A 20,983-nucleotide genomic window follows, 5' to 3' on the forward strand; every position below is an offset into this window, starting at 1 on the left:
TCAAAAAATATGTTTGATTTCCTCCAGGAACATGGGTAGGATTGCACTTCTCTCCTCCCTTAAAGGTAGGCATGGCCATGTGACACTTTGGCCAAGAAAAATGTGAGAAGTTTTTAAGAACAATTCACATTCCTTTCCCCTTTCATGGATTGGGCTATAGTTAAGACACAGTGGAGGTTCCATCAACTTCTATTGCTAAAGATGATATGGAGCACAGCTCTTTTGGTCCCAAGTTGGACACGTAGGAGATAAAAAATTTCTGTGGTTTTAAACCATTTAAGGCTTTAGGACTATTCATGAGAGCCTATTCTGACTGATATGAGTGGTTTTTTAATAAGGGCAAAATGAGGTTCTGAGCCACAGACCAGTTGTCGTTTAGCTGAACCTTCTTGTTTTCTTTGTATTGATCTCATTCATTAGAGAATTCCATGAAGGCACATATCTATGCCACACTCACCACTGTATTTTATGAACTCAAAAATCTGTTGGGCAAATGAATAAAATACCTAACAGGAAGGCTACTGTACTTAGCCCTGATCAATTACAAATCTAGTTGCTCATGAGGTTGCTGGACATACATACAGCACATCACAGAACCCTGGAGCACAACAAACTACCCCCAAAGTTAGTGGTTTAAAACACTTTATTATTTCTTCAAATTTTGAATTCAGCTGGGTAGTTCTGCTCCATGTGGTATCTGCTGAGGTGAAATATCGGAGATAGCTTCATCCCTCAAACGTGTGGTGCTCTGTTGGCATGGCTGGAACAGCTGAGGTTTGGCCAGGCACGTTTCTCTCCATTTCCTTTCTCTAATAGGGTCACCCGACCTCTTTCCATAGTGGCTCAGGGTTCCAAGAGGACAAGCCCCAATGTGCAAATACTTGTCTAGCTTCTGCTTGAGGATGCCTCAGGGACCAAATCTCATTGGCCCAGGGTCGGTGTGGAAGGGGACAAGGAGTGCAAACACCAGGGTGGTTCACTGGGAACCACCAGTGTTACCTAGCCTGTGATCCCAAAGCAGATAGCTAAAGTCACAACACCTTGTTTTTTACAAAGAAGAACTAGACCCAGAGGTTAAATTATTGGCCCAGGATTACATGTCTAAATGACAAATGGGGGAAAAAAGTATCCGCTCATGCTGTAAATCTTTGCATACTGGCAAGAAGTCAAAGGTTTGTTATAGCCTTTTACTATGTCTCATTGCCTTCCACTTCCCTTCAAACTACTTTCCGCTTTTTCCTTTCCTGATTCTCAGTAGCCAATTGTGGGCAACTTTGAATATCTATGCTCAGGAAGATAACAGTGCAGATAATCCAAAATAGAATGTGTCTTGTAGCATTATCTAAATGAATAATAGGTATTAGGTGAATAATAATATAGCATGCTCCAGAAACTCATTATATTTCAAAGCAAATAAAGATGTCTTGTGACAAAATCACTTTAAAAGACCCGTAAACACCAGAGGAAAACCTCTGTTCTCATCTTCACCAGAATGACAATGTGCCAGCCTACAGTAAAGTGACTCTCTCTCTCGAAGCTTGCTGTATTTTAAGTTCTGTCCTCCCTGAGAAGAAAGGAAATGGTTGAGTTAAAGAAAAATTATGTCACTAGGAACTTGTAAGAAAGATGTATTGTAAGTGTACCCAAATTCACAATATCAAGAAATTGCACCAGTATCGATTGAGGGCTGGGCATTTATTTAAAACTAAATATATATCATCCATACATATACATGTTCATTTTACATTATTACATCTTAACATTCATCACACACTAGAGAGTTTTTAAGAATTTCTCAAAGTCCTGTACTGAGGCTTTGGCAATCTCTTCACAAAATATTTCATCAGGCACAGACACTAATTTGTCCAAAGAAATGTAGTTAAGTTTTGTTGGATCATACTGTGCTCTTCCTAAATACGTAAGAAACAAATGTCTTTCCTTGATTTTAAACAACCTTGTATTAAATACCTAGAAAAGAAAAAAAAAGTGTTAAAAAAAAACATTGTGCACTGAAAGATGATTAAAAATGTCTATTTCACTAAAAATTAAAAATTTTTTAATGTTTATTTTATTTTAAGAGAGCGTGAACAGGGGAGAGGCAGAGAGAGGAGACACAGAATCAGAAGCAGGCTCCAGGCTCTGAGCTGTCAGCACAGAGCCCGACATGGGGCTCGAACCCACAAACCGTGAGATCATGACCTGAGCCGAAGTCGGATGCTTAACCGACTGAGCCACCCAGGCACCCCTTCACTAAAAACTTTAATTAGGCTAACAACTATAAAGTACTGACTACACACTCAGTAACTATGATAAATGCCACAGGGTTTAAATGCCATACAGCTTCTGCTAAGAAATTATGATTAAAAAGGGACTCAAAACTAATAAACAGAACAACTATAAAGTAATTAAGGGCTATATTGTAGGCAAAGAACATTGACTAATCCAGATAGAGGACATGTTGTTAAAACAGCAAATCCTCAGGCCTTGCCCTAAAAGTACTTAATCAGAAACTTTGAATGGGGTTCACAGGTTCTCCAGGTGAGTCTGATGACTGCCAAGTTTGAGAACCGAGGTTAGAAATCAAGGTCAATGGTACCAAAAAATTTGTAAGATTTCACAATCTGTGAAGCTTCCTTATTATTCTTGTAAAATTCCTGCTTGCTCCCTCTCTCTGATTAGCATCAGAATGAAATGAACCTGGCCTCTAGGAGAGCAACTTGGGAAAGCATGTCTTACCCATCTTGGGTTAAAACTCCTAAGAAGTAGCATAAGTGGCAGCAACTTTAAAAGGGAGTCAGAAATAGACCAACCAGAACTGTTTTTTGCCAGAGAAAATTTGCTTCACACCACTGGTTTTAAAGCACCAGCCAAAACTTTAAGGTCTGTATCAGTTCCCTCACAGCCCTGTCAGTTAATGTATTTTTCCATTATTATTATTATTATTTTTAAACAATATTAGCCAGACCCCTAGGACTCTGAGAATCCCAAGAAGGAAGGCACAGTTTTATAACTGGGCTTCCCAGAAGTTAGGGGTCAGCATGCCTAAAAGTCTGTTTTTAAATAAGTGATTCTGATGCATCTGGTCAAGTTTATAGTTTCCTCAGAAAGCTTCTGTCCATCTTTGAGACCCCACTCATTCTACTGACAGTGTCAGTTCTTAGAGTGATAGCATATCCTAGTTAAGAGGATGGGTTTTTAAACTCAACTGCCAGAGTTGTAATCTTGGCTCTGTCCCTTGTTACCTAGGTAGCCTTTGGACAATTCTTTTATGCTTACTTTCTCCACTTGTAAAATGGGGATAACAGTACCCATCTCATATGGTTGCTGTGAGGGCTAAATGAATCAATACAAGTAAAACAGTAAAGACAGAGCTGGCACACAGTGAGCACTTAGTAGCTATCATTATTTCTATGATTTTCCTACCTCTTCTAAATTAAATTAATAGCTCTATAAGGTATCTGGTTAAGACTCTAACATTATGTAAATTAATTACATTTTAGAAGCTTGTCTTCCACACTAGATTACAAATTCCACAAGACTACAGACCATGTCTGATTGATTTTTGTATCCCCAAATCAGATTATTTTATCATGCTCTATCACTGAATTATTTAACCACTCAGGGGAAAACTAATTGTCATTGCTTTTTAGTTGAAGATCACTTACTTTATAATTGTTCCAATGAGCCAAATTTGTAACACCACTGCAGGCTTCTGACACTTTTAATAATGAATAGATACGCATTTGATGAAACAGAAAAATTCTCTATTAAAGGCCCATTCATAGTGAAATATGATAGGTAAATAAACATTGCTATTTGTGAAGGAATTGTACCAAATGCAATCTAGTTCTGAACTGTATTAAAGTCATGTTTCTTTTGCCTATCTTTGTATCAAGAACATATATAGCAAATAGGGTACGGGGATCACTTTAATGAAATTCAATCATTCATTTGTTCAGCAAATATTTATCTAGTGCCTACTAAATGTCCTGGTGTAGTTCTAGGCACTGGGAATCCAGTAGTATATAAATCAGACAGGATCTCTACCTTCAAAAAGTTAACATTTTTGTGAATAAGCAGATAATGTCACTTACTAAAGACCAGGAAGTCTGATTAGATTAGAAAATAGAAATACGGCTTTGGCACAATGGCAAACTAGAACTGTTTTATGCTTTGGGAGGTGATCATTACAATACGGCTTAGCTAGTGGATTTAGATAGATTGTGAAATAAAAGTATACATAGAATTGAAAGGACCTTTAAGGGAAGTAATCTATTTCAGATTTAAATGGAGAAAAACACAATAGGGAATACCTTAGATTCCAACAGGCAGAATGACCAATATATAAAAACTATAGGGAAATAGAGTCATCATTTGTGTCTCCTCTGGAGATGTCCATGTGTGCTCCAGAAGTTGTAAGCATTTTTGTTTTTAACATTCATTTATTTTTTGGGGGGGGGGGGGAGGGCAGAGAGAGGGAGACACAGAATCCGAAGCAAGCTGCACACTATGAGTGCAGAGCCTGATGAAAGGCTCAAACCCATGAACCATGAGATCATGACCTGAGCTGAAATCAGGAGTTGGCCACTTAACCAACTGAGCCACCCAGGTGTCCCAGCATTGTTAACTTTTCACAAATGACCCCTCAACTTTGTTCGCTAGATGTGTTCTTGATTAAAAAGATGGGCAAAAGAAATATGATCTTACTACAATGGTCAGTCTCAGAAGCAGACTATATTTGGTCCGATTCCTTTCCAAACAGCAAGTCATTTTTGCAGTGGAACAGCACTATGCACACAGACAGCAGTTCTGGATGAAGGGCAAGGACAGCTCTTCGAGCTGTGCGCTTGTTACCTGTGGGAACCTGACAATGAGGTGGTGGGGAATGCTCATCACATTGTGCACATAGTCGAAAATCTCTGTAAGTTTCCTTTTATTTGCAGTTAACATCTTTGGGACTTGGGTGATCATATGTTGAATTTCATTATGTTTAAAACCTAGTTCAAGACGATAAACCTAAAAGAAAATAGAGTTGCTATGAATCATGAATGGAAATAGTTGTTTTGGTAATAGGCCAGAGGATACCCGGATTCCTTCAAAATTTGAAATGAGGACCTTAGAATCTGGAGACGGCTATGCCAATGCCCTCAAGGGTTCATAACTTCCTGCTTCTGGGGTCACCTGAATTTCAAGCCCCTCGCCTGAGGACAAACTGCTCATGCCATGGTGATCATCATGAAGATCATAACTATGGTATAACTGTCATAGCTATGAAATAGAATACTGGTTGGATGTGGAAGGCCTGGTCAGGCTATCTGGATGGGTCCTATATCACAGACCAGCAGTTAAAATTTACAAAGTGTTTTTTGAGCCTCTGCTCCCAAACACACTCATATACATGTTATCTGGAAAACCTACATCTCAAAATTCCAGACAGAGATGATCAAACTAAATACCCAAATGCAGGTTATTGTACGCACTTATAGTATCCTATGCTCCCCCACCAATTGACTGCTCTTATTACTCTGTTTGCTATGCCCCCACTAGACTATAAGCTCCATGTGAGCAGGGACTATCTCCCTAGCACAGTGCAAAGGCAGGTGCTCAATAAAAGTTTCCTCAACAACTGGACATGAAACACTTTTAGCACCTCAGAAAAATAGGCCTTATATCATAATTTCAAATACTACTATAGCTTTGCTTACTTGTCAGCTGCCTTTGGCTTTATACTATCCTCTTGAAGGAAGGAGAGTAAAGAGTGTCTGGTATGTTCTGTGATAGAACTGGCAATTGGCACAGTTCTAAGGAGAGCAATGTGCTGGCTACTAGTTTCTTCACAGAAGTCTTTTGGATCCAGCCTCCAAAACTCATCCCCCACCGAGATGACATAAACGTGGGCAACAGATGCCCTCAAGTCTCACACTGGGCAACAGATGCAGTTTCCAGGCATCACCCAGGTACCTAATTCATTACTCCAGGGTTACGTTTCAATGTCTACAAGGGGATTCACTCCCATAACACCTGGTAAACATGTGAACATGTTATTAACTAAAATAAACTGCTTGCTAGATACTTATTGTATCATTTCCTATATCCATCTTTTCAGAAATAACTCCTTTCACAATCTAGTTTTCTTTTAAAATGACAGTACAAAATCTATCCTCTTAAGCAACAAAGCTGATTTCTGAAAAGCTTAAAGTCATCCTACCTTCATGTTTTCTTTCACAGGTTCCAGACTTCCAGTTAGTAGCCTTGGGAGACGAACTATCAGATCTCTAGTCTATAGTTGTAAAACAATCTATTATTACTATGTATGCATATTTAACTAGTTTGGAAAAACAAGGCATTACTAGGAACTAGGAAGGAACACAAAGCTAATTTTAAAATATGACCCATTAAGAAAAATGCTAGGAAGCCTGAAAACACATAAACTTAATACTGTTTGAGGAGAAAACAAACACTGAAACCAAACTTAAGGCACCACCTTGATGGAATATTATAAAATGATATGGCTATATATTTAACATAGCAGGGTAATTCATTCTGGTACAAAAATACCAGGCATTTATAGAATTCATATGGGCTAGGTATCTGTTAGAAACATGAGAGATTTAAGTTACTAAATGAAGCTGACACGGAAGTATACAAATTCTCCCCTTACCTTCTTCACGCTAAGTTCAAGTTCTTTCTGAAAAAATCCCAATCTGTTATCCAATCTTTCCACTGAAAAACTCAGCAAAAATGGTGCATTTCTGACCATCTGTGCAATATGTGCCTTGCTGAAATTTTTTGACTGTAGATAAGCCACTCTAGAGAAACAAACAAAAAACACACGTACACATGATCAACATTTACTAATGTCATGCTACTTCCCAAAGTAACAAACCAGAAAAGGAATAAGTAAAAACATTCTATAGTAATGGCCCAAATATGGTTAAAGCAAAACAAGCATCCATCCAACTCTAGAATGGTTCCCATTTATACTTAGAAACCAAATAATTCTGAAATCTAACAGACTGATTCTCTTTTCAGTTAATCTGACTTATTTTATTACTTGATAGAAGAAAATCAAATAGTTTCTGTTTAAGAACAGAAAATCCATAAATTAAGAAACTAAGAGATTCCAAACTCTTTTTGTAAAGACCCTCAAGCATGGCTAAAATCGGGAGTTGTTTCAGTTAGTCAATTTCCTGAGTATTTATTTTCATAAATAATTTTTACCATAGTTTCCATTGTGCATTTTGTTAACAACTGAGAAATTCTTGTTCAGTTTCTGGGAACAAAAGTAAGGTAGTAAAATATAGAAAATAGGACTATGAAATAACATTATTGATTTTAAACACTTATAAGCACAGTAAGAAGCAGTTTTATTAAATGCCTAAAATATAGGAGGGCATGTTTAATTCTCACCAGAAAAAACAAAAAACAAAAAACATGTGAACCAGGTAAGTTTTCCACATTGCATTTGAAGAAACACAGATTCAGAGAAGTTAAATACATACCTTCTTTAGACCACAAACTAATTAATGACCAAGCTGAGATTTGAACTTGGGCATGCCTACATTGAATGCCACCATATGGCATGGTATATTCTATACCGTATGCCACCAGAGCTTATATTTTAAAGTGACTACTACTCCTTTAAAGGACTCCTTAGAGTTCATGAGAAAAAAGACCAAAAAATTTAAGTGTATAAATATTTTAAATGCAAGGCAAAAAACAACAACAACAAAACCACCATCGACAAAGTCAAATGACAAATATTTACAATATGTCATAGAGAAACAACTAATTTTATTAAAATATAGAAGAATGCTTACAAAAGACAGAACAAGTCCTAATTTTAAAATGGCAAAGGACGTATGTGATTTATGAAAAAGGAAATGGAAATGGAAATTTAGCATATGAAAAGATACTCCAAACATTTCTGGAACAACACTGAGGCAGTTTTTATGTACAAAATGAACTGAAACCATAAAGTTAGATGTCACAGTATTAGTGAGGGTACTAGAGAAACTGGCACTTCTGTAAGATGCTGGTGGAAGTGTAAACTGGAAAACAACCTGACAAAGGACCACCTGTCAATACCTATTAAAATTATAAATGCACATACCCTTTGACCTAGCAATTCCCTTCTAGAAATCTGTCGTACAGATATATACCACTATGTGTGAAATGATACATATGATAACGAGAGTCACTGCAGCCTTGTGATTACTAGTAGAGATTGGAAACAACCGCCATGTTTATCATAAGGGACTAGATGATCCTCAGTATGAACTATACTAGCATTAAAAAGAATAGGAAGTGCCAATACAAAACTATCTCTAACATATAGTTAAGATAAGAAAGTGGGGTGCAGAATAGTATGCATAAAAATGCTGTCAATTGTATGTATGGGGAATCATGTATATTTGTACACACAGATCTACACATATGCTTGCATATGATAAAACATTCTTAGCACGTTGAACACAAAATTGGTGATAGTACTGCCTCCACAGATAGATCTCAGAAGGTTGATGAGGGATAGGAAATAAGTGGGTGGAAAGTAGGGTTACTTCCATGCCCCCCCCCCATTTTTTTTTGGTCATAGCAAAAATCAGTATCTGACTAAAACATTATCAAAACCTTTGTCTACATGGTGATAATTTTTCTAATAAAAAATTAAGATATAAGGCCCAGCCAAAAAATTTTTTTAAATGATTTAAATGCAGATTATTCACTTGAAAATTCTTATGAAGAATCAAATAACTTTTTTATACATTTGAAATTTTCCGCATTCAAAAGACAAAAAGTATATGAAACCAATGCTATTACAGAAATCCTAGAAAATAAGACTGCTGTACGTATCAGAGACAAAAGCTAGTAAGTTCAATTAAATAAAGATTATCTTACTCTCGACTCTTACAGCAGAAGCTTATTTGTTGTCGTATGTGGATAAACTACCTATTAAAAAATTCCAAGTAATTAAAACAAATGCTCCAGAGTTTTGAGTCAGCTAGGTTTAGGGATCATTAGACCATGCTGTCTACGGGAGAATATCCCTTAGTTGTTAGGAGCATGCATGATCTACAGCAAGTAACGTCCGCTTCTTTTAAACTTTGGTTTCCTTCACAGAATTAGGAGTGGGGAGACAACATGGTGCAGTAGCCAGGACTCTGCAGTTAGACTAAGTGGGCCTGAATCCCAGCTCTGCCACTTGTACTACCTGCGTAATCTTGGGCAAATCATTAAACCTCTCTGTGCCTCCTCTGTAAAATGGGGTTGTTAGTAATATGGTGCAATAGTTAATGGTACTGAAATAGTGTCGTATGGTGATGGATGGTAGCTACACTTGTGGGGAGCATAGCATAACAGACAGCCTTATACAGACTTGTTGAGCTACTCTGTTGTACACCTGGAACTAATGTAGCATTGCACATCAACTATACTTCAATTAAAAAAAATAATATCAGTGCAGTAGGCAGCATCTGAAATGGCTCCCAATCCCCACCTCCTAGTATACACACTTCTTTTGAATACATCTTGAACAATAGGGCAAACTGGTGTTGGAATGGGGAGAGATCAGTGTTCCAGAATCAGAAGCAGAGCTGGATACATCAGACTGTGTTTCCTTTGTTCTCTTCCCTGTATTCTAATAGCCTATTTATATTATACCAGACTGTAAGTCCCATGAAGAGAGAGTGTGCATGTCTATCTTTTGTGGTTCAAGTCTAGCTAGGTGCCTTACATATCTAACCGCTCAAATTGTTCAATGTAAGGAATCCAGTTTTTTGTTTAGATTTTTCCTATTCCAGAGACAAGACATTGGACTCTGAAGCTTCAAGGAACTGCACAGTTCTCTGAAATCATCAGTGTAAGAATAATCTGGAGGTGAAGACTAGAGGCGGACCAGTTAGGAGACTACTGCAGTAATCTTCATGTGAAATGATGGGGACCCGAGGTAACCTTCACAGTGAAGATTAAGAGAAATGTGTTGACTGATTTGAGAGAGATACGAATGGAATTCATAGGTGATTTCATAGTGAAGATTAAGAGAAATGTGTTGACTGATTTGAGAGAGATAAAAATGGAATTCATAGGTGATTTATTAGATGTGGATACTAAAAGAAGAAAAGTCAAAGTCAATACCAATATTTCTAATTTGGGCAACAAGGTGAGCAGTGCTTTATCTGGGAATACAGGGAAGAACTGACTCTTGGGTGAGAAGTGGGGATGATGATAAATTCAAAACATGAATTTAGGGACAGGGGCTCTGTCTTATTCTCTGTGGTGTTCCCAATGCCTAGCAGGATTCTTATCTCACAGATCAATACTGTCTCATTTCACTGTATTGATTCTCACAGATTTTTCTTTGAATGTTGAATGAAGTACAAAGATGTTTATAGAAATGCTTTTTAAAGAAGAAAAAAAAGAACAACCAAAATAGCCAATTTACGGAAATGATTAAGCGAATTATACAATAATGTGCCAAGAGGATGCCAAATGTCTACCATCAAAAATTGGCCAGAAAATAAAAAAAAAAACACAAAAAAGTTCAGGCTTTCATAATTTAAGTGCACTCTCAGATAATTCAGCCATCTGCTAATGGATTAAAATTTTTTTTTTTATTCTAGTCTCCAAAGAGATACAGTTAAGTATTGACTCAGCAATAAGCTAAACACATAAAAGTATGAAGTTGAATAGTAAACTGTCTTAGATACTTAATCTTGATCAAAGAAAATCTATAACAACAACAAAATAACATTCATGTTCATTATCAGTCAATCCTTATGCAGCTGAGACTTAAAAATAACTTACATATACATTTCCTTCATAACCATAACCACTTCTTGGGTTATGTGAAAATCATTGTAACAGCCCTACCTGGTCTTAAGATTTTCAAGGTCTTCAGAGAAAATAGCATAGTTTTTAGTCAGGTATGTTCCCAGTTGGTTATCTTCTATACCCAAATCTTTAAGAAACACGAGTATTTGCTTAATGTCTTTTTCAAAATCCAGTCTCAGAAGGAGGTTGGCTGCATCTGGATGTTTTTCTATCTTTGAGAGATCCACTCCTATAATAAATTGCAAATACTGTTTGAGGAAAACAGTTTAGGTAGGTCATTAAACTTCATACACAAAAACACAAAAAATTACTGATGAAGACCAACAACCTGTCCAAAGGAGAACTGAGATAGGCCAATAGCAATTTCTAAATATATTTAAACTAATCTGGTTGCAGAAATAAAAATAAATTAAAATGAAATATGGTACTTATTTCAAAGTCATCTATAGAGGAAAACAGTGCATTTGGGGCTAAATTTCTACCCAAAACAAATTTACCAAGTCATACTGACCTAGCTAGGATCATCACCTTTATCTATGCTTTCTTGAATATTGTTTGAAGGATGCTTATCAATCCCTGGTGATCTCCACAGTAACTGCTTAACTTGTAATTCTGCAGTGTAACAAACCCTATAAATGATTGTTACTTTCTTCAAAGTTTGTCATTTTCTTAGTTATAAGCATTATTTTAAAAATATACTTATGATGGGGCATTTGGGTGGCTCAGCTGGTTAAGTGTCCAAATCTTTAATTTTTTTTTAACATTCATTTATTTTTGAGAGACACAGACAGAGAACAAGCAGGGGAGGGACAGAGAGAGAGGGAGACACAGAATTTGAGGCAGGTTCTAGGCTCTGAGCTGTCAGCACAGAGCCTGATGCGGGGCTTGAGCCCACGAGCCATGAGATGTTGACCTAAGTCAAAGTCAGACACCTAACCTACTGAGCCACCCAGGTGTCCCTAGTGTCTAACTCTTGATTTTGGCCTGGGTCATGATCTCTAGATTCATGAGTTCACACCCTGCATCAGGTTTTACACTGGCAGCATGGCACCTATTTAGGATCCTGTCTCTCCCTCTCTCTCTCTCAAAATAAATAAATAAACTTAAAAAAATAAATATACTTATGATCCCCTCCAGAGGGGAAATAAAAATAACCTGATGTCTTACTCATTGTAATCTCCAGGTCTTCAGCATAAAGACAAGTACCTTGAAGGAGCTCAAGAAATATCTGTGTGAGAACAGGTGAGCGTATACAGCCCTCAAATATGCAACACAGCAGGAAGTATACAACCTGTAACACTCACATATCCTTATAATCTTAGGTAGTCTAAGAAAATGAGACAAGGGACAGGAGAAAGGAAGAAGGAGAAAGCAAGTTGTTATTTTAAAGTATTCTCTGGTTATGGATATAATTAGATGTCAACATGAATTAGGCAGGGAATCAAAGTAACCTGTAATTCAAAATTTTCATTAAAACTGAGTGTTTTATTCTCTCATTTTTTTTCCTTTTATCTGGTTAAAAAAAAAAAACATGAATAGGAAAGGCCTATTTCTTACCTTTAGAATAAACCTTTGAAGATAATGTAAAATTTCAAGGTTAGACTTAAATTTTATATTCTTAAAAATATTTCTTCAGGTTAAAAATACTCTAAAAACTGATTTCCAGAAGCAACTGTATAATCTTAAATATAAAAGCAAAGAAATAAAAACATTCTTTCTTTAATGGTATACACAACCAGAAAAATAAATTATTATATCCAAACATATTTGTAAACCCATATTTATTGATATTAAACAGGCATTGATATAAGATGATCATGAACAGAAAAACAGATTACACACACACACAGAACGAAAACCAGAAACAGATCCAGGATGAGCTAAATAAATAAAAAATTAGCATAAATAATGACATTTCAAATTAATGATGAAAAGATGGACAATTCATTAAAATATAATGGGATCACGAGCTATACATTTGAAAAGTAATTGTTTTCATAACTACACTTATCATGGTGAACATGATATAATGTACAGAACTGTTGAATCACTATGTTGTATATGTGAACTACATAACGTATGTCAATTATACTTAAATTTAAAAAGTTCCTTGTACATCTGATATAAAATTTCAGAAAGATTAAGAATCTAAATGTGTACTAACTCTACAACTACTAGAAGAACACAGAGTTATAAAAATATTAAGCTTGACTACATAAAAATATAAAACCCTTGTATGGTTTTCTGTAATAAATTGCAGAGAAAAAGGTGGGGAAAGCTATTAACAAATTGGTGATAGGGTTACCTTTGGAAAGTGGGAATGGATATGCAGAGAAGGTGAGAGTTCTTTCTCTTATGATACTTGCATTATTAACAACTAGATGTAATTATTTTATAATTTAAAAATAACATTAGTAGAAAAATAAATTAAAATTGTTAGATGAAAAGATAAGACAGAAACTAGTTCTAAAAATCTGTGATAAATGTGGGAAGAGGTGCTTTAAAAATAACATAAAGGGTTCAGACTTCAAATTTAATTTAATATTACAGCTGACATGTGCTGAAGTGCCTTGCTCAGCGTGAGCCGTCACACCCTGACTGTGCTGAAACAGAAATCCTGAAAAGCTGCTTTTTAACAGCAATAGGAGAGCAGAATCTCATGCTTTTTAACAGCAATAGGAGAGCACGCTGCTGTCAGCACAAATCACTTGGGCTTACTCAAGATTTCATTAACTTGAAAAAATAATCACTGAATGCGTACTATGGACCAGGCACTCCTGTTAGGCTCTGGGGATATAAAAAATGAATAATACACGACGCTAACATCTAAGTGACCAGAGTCTAAGTTGGTTTTATCTGTTCAGTAACTAAAAATATTACCACTGTATTCAGTTATGGTTATACATATTTAGTGTATCCATCAAGGTCTGGCAGGATTGCCCCAGAAAGTGCAAACAAAAAGAACTTTAATGAAGAGACTGTACAGTGTGGTGTCACAGAGTTGAGGGAACCGACAAGGGCACCCCTAGTGCTACCGAGACAGGCAACAAAAAGTATTACCCAAACCCACAGGGAGCTGCAAGCTGTTGAGAAAGGGCTGCTCAGTTGGAGCTGTTGTCATGGAGCGAGGCAGTTATAGGACCCAAAGCTGGGAGGGAACAGGGAAGACAGTACTCCCACCTGCCCTCCCTCTCCTCCTGCAAGTGCCTCCCACTGGCTAAAGCTGCCCAGAAGCCAGCTGGCAAAGGAGCTCTAGTGCACAGAGGTTAGCCTCCTAGGATACAGACAGAATGGACAGAGAAAGGCAGAAAATAGATCTGAGAAGCAGAGAGGCACCAGGACACTAGGGTCCTTAAAAATACTGTTTGACCATGTAATCATGGGTCCTCTGTTCTGTCATTTAAATTACTTCCAAGATGTGCTGTCCACAAATCAACATACAGATGAACAGCTGAAACATATTCTAAAACTGTTAAGTATGCTGTAAATTATTTAAAGGCAGGGCCACATCTTCTGTTTATCTTGTGTTACCCATAGTACTTCTCATAAGGTTGGAGGAAGCTGTTCCAAAAGGAAGGGGGCTGACTCTTCTGTTTGCAGTAGATGTCATCTTTCTCTCCCTTTGACCCCACGAAACACTTTATTCATATGTCTTCTGTGGCACTTACCACTTTACCTTTCATCCTTGTAGGCTGGTTATTCTTATAGATGTATATTTAGATGCTTCTAAAGACTTGAAGCTTCGTAAGAACAAAGGCCATTCCCTGTATATTTGGGTAACTTGCATAGGAACAGGTAAGTAAGCAACTGTAATACTGTTATTAGCACAAGAAAGGCAGTAAGCTGCGGGTGATAGGAACGCCCAGCTAGTGGAGGGTCACTGAAGACATTTTAGAAGTTACTTGAACTTGAATTGAGTTTTCCAGTTGTCAGAGCTGGCCAACCAAAAGGATGGAAGGGGCAAGCAGTGAAGCTGCAAAGGTAAGCAGGGGCCAGACCAGACAGAGCTCTGATATCTTGGGAAGGCTTTGAAGGACTTCAAGTAGCTCACTGATGTAGTCAGATCTGCATTTTAGAAAGAGAACTGATATTAGGGATCATCGGGGTAATGGTGCTGATAAGACGAATATCAAGTTAGAAAACTCCTCATTTTCCAGTGAAAAATAAGGATCTAAACTATGGCAGCGACTGGAGAATGAGAGTAGCACATGGATTTGACAGAGAATCCCTCACCTACCCTGCTCCTCTCAATCCCCTAGGAGAAAGGTTTGTCATATGGGAAAACGAAGCCTGAGAAGTGCCAGACCCAGAGATAATGAGAAAAGCAGAAGGCTGAAATAAGATGCTGGACTGAAAATGAGAGGACCAAGTAAAAAAGCCTGTGGTGGGGTCCCTTGGCTGCCTTCAACTCTCCAGGCCCAAGTATGTCCTCCCAACCAACAAGCTGAAATACTCTGGAGTAGGCCTAGAGAGAAACCATCGAAATTAGGGGGGCAGTGGGCTTCAGGAGGAAGGCTGTGGGGCGGGGGGGGGGAATGGAAGTAATTCCTCACCTGATAGGGTTTACTGTAGGAAAAACTGTCCTGAGAGGCTATTGGAAGGTGTGGGAAAATCTGGCTCTAGAAATAAAGAAAAGGAATCAAAGGAAAAACAAAAATTATCATTAACTATGGAAAAATGAAAAGTTGTACAGGAAGGAAAACAATCCCAGGACAGCAAGCAATATTGATAGTCATAATGTTAATTGATGACTGATGATTCATCTAAAATTTGTTACCATAAACATACTGGGCAAATTGAGTAGGGGAAAGGTATGTGTGTACATACAAGAGATCAACTAATGTCTAAAGCTGATGAACCAAGAAATAACAGTATAAACAATTATATAAACAAAGGTTAACTGCAAACAAAGCTGTAAAACTTGAGTGGATACCTCTGGGGAAAGGCATGAAGGTCAGGAAGGATGAAGCAGAGAATATGGGTTTTCACTAGAGGGCTTTTCACACTATTTGGCTTTTGTTCATCTTGATAAAGATTAAGAATGATTTGAACAAAGTAAGGCAAAATAACACAAATGAAGACTACACCAAGAAGTACTTGTAGGTTATTCAGACTTACCTAGAAGCACTAATTTCTGCAGAGTCTCAGAATGATCCACATAGTCTCGAAGTGTGAATGTATCTGGGGGCAATGGAGGGTCTGCAATAATCTGAATGGCCTCCTCCTCGGAAACTGGCTGCAACGGAGACAATGGAGGCAAATCGTCCAGTGCTTTGAAGCCAGCCATGTAGAAAGAAAGAAGCAGTTAGCTATCCAGTCTGTACAGCTAAAGCTAAACCCCTTCTTTTTAAATCTTGGAACCATTTCAGAATTAAAGATCTGAGTTCAAATATTTTCCACCTTCAGAGAGGTAAGGTTAAGACTATTTATAGAGAAATCAACTGCTGTTCCTCCAAGATAAGAAATCTGTTGGTAAGTTTCTATTCATAAAGAGGTCCTATACAAAATTCCTTTCCTTTGTTTTACTTTTAATCAACAGGTAAGAATGCTAAAGATCAACTGACCTTCAAGTACATTTTGAGATAGATTCTACCATAGCTTGTTAAACTGGACCAAAATACAACATATTCTACCAGCCTGATTTGTATGAGTTAAAATCATTATCTCCTGAAATATCTTTTTTTTTTAATGTTTATTTATTTATTTTGAGAGAGAGCAAGAGGGGGAGAGAAAGAGAGAGAGAGAAAGAGAAAGAGAGAGAGAGAGAGAGAGCGAGCGAGCGCACGAATCCCAAGCAGACTCTACACTGTCAGTGCAGAACCCAACACGGGGCTCGATCTCATGAACCATGAGATCATAACCTGAGCCGAAATCAAGAGTCAGATGCCTAACCAACTGAGCCACCCAGGTGCCCCCTGAAATGTCTTTTGATGCAATCCCCTTTCCTCCAAGTTATTCTCAAGTATGTTGGTTAAGTGTCTGACTTCAGCTTAGGTCATGACCTCACGGCTCGTGAATTCAAGTCCTGTGTCGGGCTCTGTGCCGAGACAGCTCAGAGCCTGGAGCCTGCTTCGGATTCTGTGTCTCCTCTCTCTGCCTTTCCCCTGCTCATGCTCTGTCTCTCAAAAATAAATAAACATTAAAAAAAAATTTAAAGGACTTCTGTGACTCTGTTCCTATCACCTGTAGTCCTTCCCTAAGGACATGACCCTCTCTGGTATAGTCTTGATTCTGATATTTTCTTTAAACCAAACAAGGTATGGAAGACACTGGGAACTGTCACCAACCTTAAGCTAAAGAATCAAGACTATGATTTTTTTGTTCTATTTTTTGCTTCATAACACTACCCTTTATTTCTTATAGCCAGTCTTTCCTCCCTGCCTTCCTCAACCCAGCTATCTTTCTTTCATATTCTGCTTAACCTAATATTACCTCATTGTGGTGAAATATTCCTTTTACAGAAATATTCCTAAAATAGAAAACATAGAAGGGAGAGGACTGACTAAAAAATGACACAACAGTGCTTTCAGGGGTGTCCCATTTGTGCTCTTTTTGGTTTGTTGATTATGGGAGCTATTATATAACTAAATGTGTATGTCAAAATTCGTAAAACTGTATATTCAAAAGCACTGAATTTTACTTGGATAAAACTATATCCTAATCAGGCATATAAAATTAGGATAAATTATTCCCTAATAAACCTAATTACCAACCTGAAAAATTTTTTATAAAGATTCTAAATAATAAAGTTTTTAGAAAGCAACTGTTATACATATAGCTAGCTATAATGATATATATACATATATATGTGTATATATACACAAATTTATGAACTTGTTTTTTTAGTCAAATAAAGATATAATAGAAATAAATGAACAGAACCAGCATTGTTCTTTTCCTTGTGTGGTACAAAGTTATAACTTGAAATGGGCTAACAGACTATAAACAGTTAACTTGTTCAAACTAACAAAGTGGGGCAAAGGGGACTTTTCTGGAAGTTCAGAATTACCTTCTAGAGACAGCTCAGAATCAAAGCTGGGTATCTTTTGTGTCTTCTGTGTCTGCTCATTGACGGAAGGAAGCAGAGCACTCTGGGCAGAACTAATCTCTTGCCTACTTGAGTTCGTAGACTGGGAACTATTCCACAAGGAGGAAGTCCTATAAGTCTTAAATCCCCACGGGAGAAAGCAATTGTCAGAGGACATCTGTGGCTGAGCAGAAAAGCCATGCGACAATGTTTTTCCTCGTCTCTGAAACTGTTTTCCGAGTTGTGTAGCTGTAATGAAGCTACTCAACTTAACTGAATTGAACCATCTGGGTATCTGCTGGGCTGACAAAGCCATCTTTCTTAAAGTAGGCTACAAAGGAAATATATAACAGTCAAAAGAGAGAAACTTACTTTACTTAAATGTTTAAAACAGTATTCAAACAACAAAATGATAAACTGGAGAATCTTTTTTCTAACTGAAAGATGTTTAATAAATCTAGATGATTAGTCAGATGTTTCCTAAGCACAAGAAAAGCCATAAGCAAAGCAGTCCCAGGTATAAACCAAAAAACAGGAACTTCTGAACTGGAAAAATAAAGATTGCTTTACAATTAAAAAAAAAAAAAAATCATTGGTATAATAAAAACACTTAAAACAAAAATCTGTAAATGTTTAAATTACAGCTGAACCCAATAATCTGTTTAATATTTAGAGGAAATAAGGTGATATTAAGTGTTCTTGAAATTTAGTTTGAAAGACATTTAAGAAGCAGATTGTTAATCAAAACACTGACTTATTCAAATGCATTTTATGTATGTACATTAGTCACAAAATAAAAAACAATAAAAAAATCTACCTTGTCCTAAATGAATTATCAAAATATTATCACTGTTATCTAGAAGATTGTTTCTTGCTTTATTCTCAGGGCTGAACACTGTTAAGATAAAGCTGTTCCTCAAAAGGGAATTGAACAAAACCAGTTTTGTCAAATTTTGTTTTTGGCTGTAGAAAAAGAAAAAGAAAAGCTTTGAAAAACAAAAGGTCAAAACTAGCAAGCAAAATGAAGTGACAGAAATACATACGCAACCAGCAATGCATACATGAATATTTTCACTGAAAAAGCAGTGGTTTTTAAAAAAGATTTTTATAAGGAAATTATGAAGAAATCTTGTCTACATCCAGCTTCATCAGAAGAGTAGACTTGCTGCATATAATTTTATGTTAAATAAGATAATCCACATAAAACACAGCCTGGAGTCCAGCATGTGGAAAATGCTCAACAAATGTTAGCCATTATCACTATTATTGATTACACATCCAAACAGAAATGAATTCTGAATTAATTGCAGCATACAATTTCTTGTTTTTCTACATATTGGAATTCAGCTTGTTTTATGATCTGAATTAGAGCAGATATTGAAGGTCTAGCCTCCTTCTGGAGATTTGTAGTTTAGGGAAATTTCCTGAAAGAGATTTACAAATGTCAAAGTCTGTCATTCTGAAGTGATTTTAGAAAGGAAATAAGTATGCACAACAACCTTGCAGGATTGGTGCTTTTTGTTAAATTCTGGTAGGAAATGATCCTGCGAATCTGTCAAGTTTCCACTAAAACCTACAACATTGATTCTCTGCACAAAGTCATAAGGGAACTAAACTGGAAGCCAGAAGGCCTCAGTTGTGCTAGTTGACAAGACTATTTCTTGTGGTGCTGGGCAAATTGGCCCATGAAGGGGGTTCAATAACTATTCTTTAAATAACATTTTTTTAAAGGTTATAGGTACAGTAAGATGATTCTTAAAGTCCCTAGCAGCTCTAAAATGTTTTTTGACTTCTAAGTTTGTCGAAGCATTTCATACTACTTTGATTTCAAAGCAAACTCCTTAAATCCCACATTCACTGTAAAGACTTCCCAGCCTCACATATCGCGCAGATGAGCTTTTGAATTCCACCCATATTCATTAAAAGACCTTTTGCGTACAACTAATGTTTATCCCATTTGTATTAACAAGTGCACTAACCTCTCTTCCTCAACATTTCATTGCTGTAGATACCTTTTAACAATTGATGAATTATTCGGTCATGGGAGCTGGGATGGGTCCCCTCTCTCGACCCACCCTCCCATTAGCCCAGAGCCTTGCACTGCTCCAATGTGTGTTGGATGGAAGTGAATCAGTTCCAACTAAGGCTAACTCATTTGTCTAGCTCGGTATTCAAAAGAGGGTAAGGCGTTTGCAGACGTGCATAAAATCCAGCGTACTGGTAACAGTAAATATAACACAACTTCAGGAAGATCAAAGAAAAAAGCCTTAAAGAATTCTGTAAAGTCCATTAAAATATCACACACTACTTCTTGCTCTAGTTCCTCGCTAGGAATAGTAATTGGGACTGAAGTACTGTTTTTCCAGCGTTCAAGATTTCTACCTCTGTAAGGCTAATTAGCGAAATTAGGAGGTGAAAAAGGGGTGAATGGGAGAAAGGCTTCGTTATAAGGGGCCTCTCCTAACAAGCCTCCATAGCGAACTTCCGCAGGAAGCCAGCTGACAAGCTAGGCTTCCTTCCGCAAAACACGCTAATAGACAAGCATGGTTGAGATTTCGCCTCGTCGACCAGGGAAAAAAACAAAACAAAACAAGACTAATTGCCCCCGATAGGGTCGCGGAGACCCGAGAGCCCTGAGGCCCCGGGTGCGGCCTGGACGTGGGCAGATCCGGACCCGAACCCCACCAGGAGCGCGCCCCTCGCGCTCCGGCGGCTCCCGCTTTACCTGTGGCGAGGCCCAAGCTCGCGGTTTATTTTGGGGTGGCCTCCAGGCTGGCCCGGCGGACCGTCCCGCAGTACCCCACGCCAGCCGGTCAGCCAGCCCCGCCACCCCTGCCGGCCACCGCCGCCGCGCACCCTCGCCCACGTGGACTGCGGCCGGAGTGGGCGAGACTATCTGCGAGGCTGCGCGGGGGGAGAGCCGGCGGCAGGCGGTGGGAAAAGAGCCGGCCAGGGGCCACAGCTTCTCTTCTCTCGCACGCCACTTCCCTTAGGCCATGGCCACTGGGCATCTGAAATACCACGAGTCCGTAGAGATGCTTCTGCTGGAACGCCAGCGCGGGCACGGCCGGCGCCGCCCCCCGCCCGAGTCCGCGTTGGCGGCGCCTCGACCCCGCCCTCCCGCGC

General features: G+C 38.0%; 1 protein-coding gene and 1 long non-coding RNA gene across 6 annotated transcripts; one reads left to right on the top strand and one right to left on the bottom strand.

Moving 5' to 3' along the window:
* Window positions 1-1,676: 1,676 nt before the first annotated feature.
* MTERF3 (mitochondrial transcription termination factor 3) lies at window positions 1,677-20,866 on the bottom strand. Of its 3 annotated transcripts, XM_060610961.3 has the most exons (9): window positions 20,583-20,866; window positions 18,675-18,820; window positions 17,840-18,188; window positions 15,949-16,101; window positions 10,870-11,059; window positions 6,662-6,809; window positions 6,209-6,280; window positions 4,855-5,016; window positions 1,677-1,968 (listed from the first exon to the last, which is right to left on the bottom strand). In XM_060610961.3, exons 3-9 carry the CDS (start codon window positions 18,171-18,173, stop codon window positions 1,774-1,776), a joined length of 1,254 nt encoding a protein of 417 aa, XP_060466944.3. In that variant the 5' UTR covers window positions 18,174-18,188; window positions 18,675-18,820; window positions 20,583-20,866; the 3' UTR covers window positions 1,677-1,773. The 3 variants fall into 3 exon arrangements, with proteins under 3 accessions (XP_060466944.3, XP_060466945.3, XP_060466948.3); XM_060610962.3 differs by lacking the exon at window positions 18,675-18,820; XM_060610965.3 differs by lacking the exons at window positions 15,949-16,101; window positions 17,840-18,188; window positions 18,675-18,820; window positions 20,583-20,866 and adding an exon at window positions 11,998-14,492.
* Window positions 9,480-16,765, top strand: LOC144615058 (uncharacterized). 3 transcript variants are annotated; one of them, XR_013553421.2, is made up of 4 exons: window positions 9,480-9,946; window positions 12,014-12,072; window positions 15,090-15,252; window positions 16,370-16,765. It is a non-coding gene; the product is annotated as an uncharacterized LOC144615058 (long non-coding RNA). The 3 variants fall into 3 exon arrangements; XR_013553420.2 differs by lacking the exon at window positions 16,370-16,765 and having other exon boundaries at window positions 9,480-10,159; window positions 15,090-15,377; XR_013553419.2 differs by lacking the exon at window positions 16,370-16,765 and having other exon boundaries at window positions 15,090-15,377.
* Window positions 20,867-20,983: the final 117 nt, after the last annotated feature.

This window comes from Panthera onca, chromosome F2 (assembly GCF_046562875.1).
Source record: "Panthera onca isolate mPanOnc1 chromosome F2, mPanOnc1 haplotype 2, whole genome shotgun sequence".
Lineage (NCBI taxonomy): Eukaryota > Metazoa > Chordata > Mammalia > Carnivora > Felidae > Panthera > Panthera onca.

Excerpts from the sequence above, each read along its gene's own strand:
- MTERF3 (XM_060610962.3), bottom strand. The coding sequence starts at position 18,173 with ATGGCTTTGTCAGCCCAGCAGATACCCAGATGGTTCAATTCAGTTAAG. Across the intron at positions 5,017-6,208 it reads CTGTGAAAGAAAACATGAAG|GTTTATCGTCTTGAACTAGG; the intron begins GTAGGATGACTT and ends ATTTTCTTTTAG. Across the intron at positions 1,969-4,854 it reads TCATTGTCAGGTTCCCACAG|GTATTTAATACAAGGTTGTT; the intron begins GTAACAAGCGCA and ends TTTCTTTTCTAG.